The sequence below is a fragment of the Physeter macrocephalus genome, chromosome 21 (assembly GCF_002837175.3).
Source record: "Physeter macrocephalus isolate SW-GA chromosome 21, ASM283717v5, whole genome shotgun sequence".
Classification (NCBI taxonomy): Eukaryota; Metazoa; Chordata; class Mammalia; order Artiodactyla; family Physeteridae; genus Physeter; species Physeter macrocephalus.
The window spans coordinates 3,813,174-3,821,224 of record NC_041234.1 but is presented as its reverse complement, the minus strand read 5'-3'; the positions used below and the strand labels follow the sequence as shown (position 1 = coordinate 3,821,224).

The 8,051-nt window shown below is 44.7% G+C and overlaps 1 protein-coding gene across 9 annotated transcripts in view; it reads left to right on the top strand.

Annotated features, from left to right (window-relative positions):
- The window catches only part of SH3KBP1 (SH3 domain containing kinase binding protein 1), a 346,648-nt gene that overhangs the window by 271,813 nt on the left and 66,784 nt on the right, over positions 1-8,051 (top strand). For all 9 annotated transcript variants that reach the window (XM_024115253.2, XM_028482479.2, XM_028482476.2 and 6 more), the window contains one exon: positions 2,379-2,486. In XM_024115253.2, coding sequence (XP_023971021.1) covers positions 2,379-2,486 — 108 coding nt within the window. The remainder of the gene's footprint in view (positions 1-2,378; positions 2,487-8,051) is intronic.

Genomic DNA, 8,051 nt, shown 5'->3' with positions numbered 1-8,051 from the left:
ATGCCGTGGAGCGGCTGGGCCCGTGAGCCATGGCCGCTGAGCCTGTGCTCCGCAACGGGAGAGGCCACAACAGTGAGAGGCCCGTGTACCGCCAAAAAAAAAAAAAAAAAAAAAAAAAAAGGACCTTGTATGTTACGTGTACGCATGCATGCGTGTGTGTGTTTCACACAAATCTCTAAGTTCCCTGGAATTAGGGATCATGTTCTTTTGCATGTTTAATGTTTGGTGCCTACAGAATGAATTTAAATATAATTTACATATAATGTTTGTTGAATGGCATATCGTGAAATGCAAATTAACACAGTTCTGAGTGTCAGAGTAAAGGTAAAGCTTCCATTATAGTCACTTTCCTAAAGGTGAGTTTCAAGTTGGGCTTTGAAGATGAGAGAGACTTGTCCAGAAAAAGAAGAGGAAAAAAATTATGCCAGGCATTTCCTCAGAAACAGAGGCTCTGGATTGAAAGACTTAATTTCTAAGGATCAGGAGTAAAAAAATTCCACCCCCTCCTCCTTCATAAGTTTTTCTGATATCGTTGATGCCATAACAGTTTCTCAGGGATGGAAGAACGTCAGAATTCATCAGATTCTGCCACCACCACCCCTGTTCATGAGTCCCTTCTTAGGGACTACTGCTAGATTGTTTAGGGCGTGACGTGACACGGGAAGGACCAGAATACCTCCCTGGGCTCCTCATTGGCACTTTCCGAGAAAGATAAGCATTCTTTCATATTGTAAGTCTCCTGAACCTTGATTTGTTCTGAGTAGATCTGAACTTGATGCTTCAGGTATCTTTGTCTTTTGGTGTTGGTTGGGACTAGAATTTATAGTGTGATTAAGGACTCAAGTCAGTCTATCCTTATAACAGATATCACTGGGGTAAAAGATGATGCTGAGCATTTACTTCTCACCTGCAGTGGCCCTGTGTTAACTTATATAGAATCCTCACAGGCTGGGGTAGATGGAGGCTATCTTGTCCTGCAGTAATCCTAGTCTTGGGCTGTGGGAGATCACAGAACTCAGGGTTAGAAAGAGTCTTCTTTGATTCCAGAAATATTTATTATATTGTGCATTGGGCTGGGGGTATAATGGTGAACAATTCAACTGTGTTTCTCTTTTTGCTGGAATGGATGCTGTAGCAAGGCACATAGTGAGTCACGTAAGCCAGGGCCTCCAGAGGCTTATCACCAGGCTGTAGGCCAGCTGCACATCTGCTGCTTGAGGCCTCCTCACCCCTTCCCCAGCCCCACTGGTATTGTGGAGGGCCATGAGTGCGTCTCTGTGGGCCCTGAGCAGAAATCCCTCACTTTCCTGAGTGTTTATTTTCAAAGTCCTCTGTGTTACTAGCATTTTTTGGAAAGCCTTCGCTCATTTCAGGCTTTAGCTGGAAATTGTTGACCACAGTCTGAGAATTGGGTTTTTACTCAAGGACCTGTACTTGACAGTGGTGTGTATGTTGTATATACACTGGGAAGGAAGAAATGCCCAAGTGAGGAGGTTTACAGCAGGACAGGTGGGTCTTGGATTGGGGTGGGAGAAGTGGAGTTGGACCCAGAGGACAAATGCGAGATATATTATCAGACTAGAGAAAATCAAACTTCTAAGCAGTTGGGGATGGGGAAAAATAGAGGTGGTTCTGTGGCATGAGGTTGAATGCCAGGGAGAGCCGTGAGGCCATTAGGCTCAGGATGGAAGCTTGCAAAGGCTGAGCTCTCACTCTCTCCCTAGCACTTGGCACAGACTAGGTGCTCAATAAACGTTTGACAAGTGATTGAACAGAATAGGGATTATTCAAAGGGAAGCAGGTTTGATCTGGAAGGATGAAGAGATTTATTCATTCATTTAGTAAGCAAACATTAAGTTCTGTAAGGTGGGGGGAAGGGCTCTTCATGATGACAACTGTGCCCCATCAGCACGGAAAGGAGAGGGTACATTAATGAGCTTGCATAGAGTGTGAGTTTTCTTACGCTTGGCTGCCTGTCGCAAAGCCCTTCTTAATTTCGACAAGGTTTGTGACAGGCTAATCAGAGAGAACATTTGTGTGTGTGATGTTTTCTAACCCACGTTTTCAGTTAATGAAATAATTTTATTTCAGTAGAATTAAAATGAAGAAAATACATATCCTCCTATCTTTAAGGGAAAAACAAAAGATCTTATTGATCTTAAGGCATCTAAAAGCAACACTGGGTTTTGAGTCCCAGCGGACAGCTCTAGCGCACTTAAGCTTTTGTTCTCCCATCCGACTTTCGGGTTTGTGCTGATTTAGTCTTAGTAACTGTTGATAGCAGCCTCATGGAAAGCTCCTCCATCTCTCTAGAGAGGGTGTCAGAGCTCCCTGTAGGGTGCTTACCCCATTTCTCACTCTGCTCTCCTGTTTCCTAGGACTGCATCGACGTAGGCTGGTGGGAAGGAGAGCTCAATGGCAGACGCGGAGTGTTCCCCGACAACTTCGTGAAGTTACTTCCGCCGGATTTTGAAAAGGAGGGGAATGTAAGTCTCCGTGGCTTGGATCTCAGTGCACTGCCTGCTGTCAGAATTGTGGCTTCCATGACGGGGCTGGGGATGTGGGGTGGGGAAGTTTATTGTTGAAGAGCCCTGGCATTTTAGTTTCTTTGTTTTTTTTTTCTTAATCAATTTATTTTATTTATTTTTGGCTGCATTGGGTCTTCGTTGCTGCACGTGGGCTTTCTCTAGTTGCGGCGAGCGGGCGCTACTCTTTGTTGCGCTGTGCGGGCTTCTCACTGCAGTGGCTTCTCTTGTTGCAGACCATGGGCTGTAGGCGTGTGGGCTCCGTAGTTGTGGCTCGCGGGCTCTAGAGCACAGGCTCAGTAGTCGTGGCACACGGGCTTAGCTGTTCTGCGGCATGTGGGATCTTCCTGGACCAGGGCTCGAACCCGTGTCCCCCGCATTGGCAGGCGGATTCTTAACCAGTGCGCGACCAGGGAAGCCCCAGCATTTTAGTTTGATGGACCCGGGTTCTGAGCCCTTGGCTGCCCCATACCTGATATGTGTGAACAAGTCCATTAAGTTCCACAAGCCCCAGTTTCCTCATCAGTGCGCCTTATTCTAAGGGTTGTTGTGTGACTAAACAAGATAATGTGGGTAAAACACTTGGTGCAGTACCTGGAACGTCTAAGCACCCAAATAAACAGCAAGTACCATTAGGTGCTCCATTAGTAAGTGGATGGCCTGCATCCTGCATAGCATGTCCATGGGGGTAAAGTGGCCAATATTGTAGAAGTGGCTGAAAAGCACGTTGTTAAGCTGAGGATACAGGGAGAGGCCTACTAATCTTCCTAACTCTGTGTGTGTTGTGTGTGTGTGTGTATGTATGTGGACATGAATACACATGCATGCCCGTGTGTGTGTGTATATATATATTATATACACACACACACACACACACACACACACACACACACACACACACACACACACACACACACACACACCTCTGATCTGTGCGTTCTTTCTTTGTGGGAACCCATTTTACAACGCTGTGGTTTAAATGAGCCAGTCCATCTTGGTTGCCTCACTCCAGGGGTATTGTTTCTCTGATGACAATGTAACAAAAAATGTTGAAAAGTTAGAAGCACTTTACATTCTAAGGGGGCAGCACTTTGGTCTTTTCCAACCAGTTCTACACCTCAGGGCTCTTTGGTCAGGCTTTCCCAGCCTGCATTCTATTCATGCCCATGGGGGCTCTATTACTGGACCATGAACCTTGACCCATCACCATTCCCATGGAGCTGAGGTTCGGGAAAGGTAACTACAATACTGGTGGATTGGTTGCCAAGGATACTAAACAGCATTGGTGGTGTATGCACTGCTTAGATGAATGGATATGATTGTTCAAGGAGCCAGATGGTGTAGGTACCCACGAAGATTATGGCCTGTAGATTGGTTTGAAGCCAAGGGCCACAGCTTTTAGGCTTTTTGATAGCTTTCTTTCTTGTTTTGTTTAGCTGAAGGATGCTCTGTTCCACATCTGTTATTCTCTCTAGGAATTAAGATTGAGGTTCAGAGAATCTATATTCTGCTTCCCAGTGTTTTCTAGATCATTGAGACTTACTGCTGGTCCGTGGACCACACTTTATCAGCATTACCTGGAGCTTGTTAGAAATGCTCGGACCCCACCCTAGACTTGGTGCCTCAAAACCTGCATTTTATCAAGATCCTCAGGTGATCTGTTTACACATTACAGTTTGGGAAACTCTAGTGTAGATGCAGGTATCTGTTTAAGTGATGACAACCCCACCTTCTAGTTTCCAGCCATATTTTCGGAGGAGAATAAATCCACAGAACAGAGAAGGGCTCACCATTCAGTAAAGACATTTTCCACCAAGCAAAATTATTTGACCCATTTTTGTTGATAATGATTGCCGTGGTGGGTTATCGGCTGACAGAATTCATCCTCGAGAAAAACAGACACTAGCACTTAGTAATGACTATACAGTAAATGTTTAAAACAGTAAGACACAGGAATGAGGTTTGGCAAACATTTATGGAGTGCGGTGGTTGTGACTCTAGGCTGAGGCATTGAATAGACTTGGACTTGAATCCTGGCCCTGTCACTTAGCTGTTCTGTTCAAGGTCAACTCATTGAATGTTTCCTCACTACACTCAGCCCTCGGTATCTGAGGGTTCTGCATCTGTGGATTCAATCAACCTTGGGTCAAAAATACTAAAAAATGTATTTCAGGAAGTTCCTAAAAGTAAAACTTGAATTTCTTGAATTTGCTGTGCAATGACAACTGTTAACATAGCATTTACATTGTATTTGCAACCATTTATATAGCATTGACCTTGTATTAGGTATTATAAATAATCTAGAGATGACTTAAAGTATAGGGGAGGATGTGCATAGGTTATATGCAAATACTTTCCCATTTTACATGAGGGACTTGAACATCTGTGGAATTTGCTGTCTGCGGGGGATACTGGAAGCAATCTCCCACAAATACTGAGTAACGACTGTGTCCTCATCTATAAACTTGCAAGAATAATCATACCTACCTTGTTAAACTGTTGAGAAGATTAACTGAGATGATGCATATGAATTCCTTAGCACAGCGCCTGGTCCTTTGCAAACGCCCCATATGTGTTAACTATTCTGGTCTTTGTAATAATGACTCTTAGCACAAGTTTTAGCTGGAAGTCTCCAGCTAAAACTGTTCAGTAATGATAGAAATCTGACTCTAGTTCATCAGAGCAGCACGGAGTTATCTTGGTGTCTTGGTGAGCTTCCCTGGGAATCCAAATGCATCTAAGAAGTTTGATGAATAGCCTTTAAAAGGAAATCTAGTGCCTTATAATATATATTTGCAGAGAAGCAAGTACAGGATGGCATAACCTTCATGTCATTTTGCATATTTGGGAGGGGGGCAGATCTGCTGCCTGACAGTGATGTTTCATGTTTATTCATTCATTCACTTTGTATCTGTTGGGTCCCTTCTTTGGGCTGGCTGCCGTGCTGGTTGATGGGAAGTGAAGAGGACACACATGGTCGCTGTCCTTGTGGGCTTAGTGTTGGGCAGCAGGGGGCCACCCAGACTACCCGCTTCACCCTTCTCCCTCATCTTTGCGAGCCTGGTAAAAGGTGTTCACATCCAAAGCATTGGGATACCAAGACCTTCATGGTGATGCCTCTCCCTTTGGCCAAGGCATCTTAGCAAGCATGCCCTCCTACCAGACATTTGCTGCCTTCTTGGTCCTGATGGAGGTAGTATGATTTTGAAGGCTGAGGTAAAATCAGGATAATTCTTTTAACAAATGGGCAAAGCCTGTGGTTGCCTACGTTGTAGCACCCTGCCTTCTAGTCCCCAGCCATATTTCAGGGGGGCAATAAATTCACTCAAGTGAGAGAGACTCCATGGCATACTTTTCTAGAAGCTCTGCCCTGTTACATAAGGTATTACAGGAGGACTCCCGCTGAGAGAGTGAAGTTGTCAGTGATGAGTGGACTCGTCTTGGCTTGCTCACTGAGACATGCATGCTCTTTGGGGTCCATGGGCATCTTTCCCACCCCAGACAAGCAACCACCATCTCTTTGATAGGTCTTTTAACCTTGTTCCTAAGAAGCAGAAAACTCAGTTTTAGGGAAACAGTAGTTATACCTGTCAGACAAAGTAATACCTACAGCTGAGAAGCGATTGTATAATGTGACATTTAGCTTTTAGAAGATTCAAAGTATTATATCCTTTTCATCCCCTCTGGCCTCTAAAACCCGGCAACCAGCTTTGCATTGGTTGTTACACCAGCCTTTAGAACTGTACCTGGAGTGTTGGTGAGTTCGTGACAGCATGACTGGAGACAGGGCTGTTGTGTGCTGAGTTGACTGTGTAAAGATGATTAGAATCATTAACAGAAATGCACTATGTGAATGACAGAGTCTGAAACATTATTCTGCCATCAGTGTCAGCACATGTCATCTTGTCTTGCCAGTAGCTGGGGTTGCAGTCATTCATCCAGAAAAGAGGACGATGTGTGATGATTAGGGTAGACAGGAGCAAACAGCATTATTCAACGGCAGACCTCTTGAATCAGTAGGCATCACCGAAGCATTCTGACGAAGCAGGTGTATTCTCTGCTCCGGTGCAGATTCAGGTGGTTACTACAGGGCCTTTTGGAACTCCTCGAGGTCTTTCTTTCAGAGGGTGCTCAGCAGATTCTGTCTCACCGGGGTAGTAAAGGCTTTGGGGCTTTTGCCCCAAGATATTCCCAGAGAGCACCAGTCAATCTCTTGGTGCAGATTTTAGAGCAATTATATAAGCTATTTATGTGAGAACCTAGATTCAGTGGCTGCCTGTTTATTTTGAGCCTCGACAGTAAAATTGAATATTAGAATGGAAAGAGTAAATATTCTGAGAGCTCTGATGAAGCAACATGCATGCTGTGTTGTCAGGACTGAAGGAAAGCAGGGAACTTGGACTCTGAACTGCAGAAACAACATCTTCCTGTCATTAAAAAAAAAAAATAGAACAGGTATCCTGAAAGATGATGTTTCTGAAAGGTAGTGTTTTAAGAAAGTCTCAGGATCCAGTTCTTTTAAAAGAAAGTGTTCAAATCACCAGAAGATGGTACTGTTCTTGCATGCTTTGACTTGAGGGGCTCTTGTGAGCTTGTGCCATGTTGAAAACCAGGGCACTGCTGAGATTCCCAGAGGCGTTTCCCCAGTGAATGCTCTACAGTGGAGGGTCTGCCTCTCGGCCTCAGGGATACAGAATCCTGCCCTCAAAGACTTCTAAGGATGCCTGTAACTGTGATGCCTGTAACTGTGATGTGGGCTCACATTTGCAAACTCACAGAGACTTACCCGGGGAGCAGACTGGCAGCTTACTAATCGCAACAGGAACTGAAATGTCAGCCTGTCTGAAGAACATAGGTCTGCCTGCCCTGGGCATTTGCTCCCTCTCAGCCTGATTCCTTAAAAGCCAGATTCTATAGGAAACCACATTTACTTGGTGATTTCCGGGAGAGCAAGGAATGAAAAGAAGAGGAGCTAGTTATTTTCACGAAGGGTCTTGCATGTACAACTTGAGGCCCCCTCAGGCACCAGGGGGAAGACTGAGCCAAGGGACCTGTATGTTGAGTTCACCTAAGCCCAGAGGATGCTGGCAAGAGCCCCGCACCTGTGACCTCAGCAACTCTCCATATTTCTCTGTTTTCATGGCTGATCAGCACCTTGCCATCCATTGTCCATCTCCAGACATATCGCAGTTCAATCAAGTAGATTTCCCACATTCTCCATTACAGTTGAGTGCCAACCTTAAGATAGTTCGGCGGGAGTTTTGTACGTTCCAAACTTTTATAGGAAAGGATGTATCTCTCTTTTTCTGACATTTATCATGGTTTATTTTATTTTTTAATGCATGTTTGCTTTTTTTAACATCTTTATTGGAATATAATTGTTTTACAATGGTGTGTTAGTTTCTGCTGTATAACAAAGTGAATCAGCTGTACATGTACATATATCCCCATATCTCCTCCCTCTTGCGTCTCCCTCCCTCCCTCCCTATCCCACCCCTCTAGGTGGTCACAAAGCACCGAGCTGAT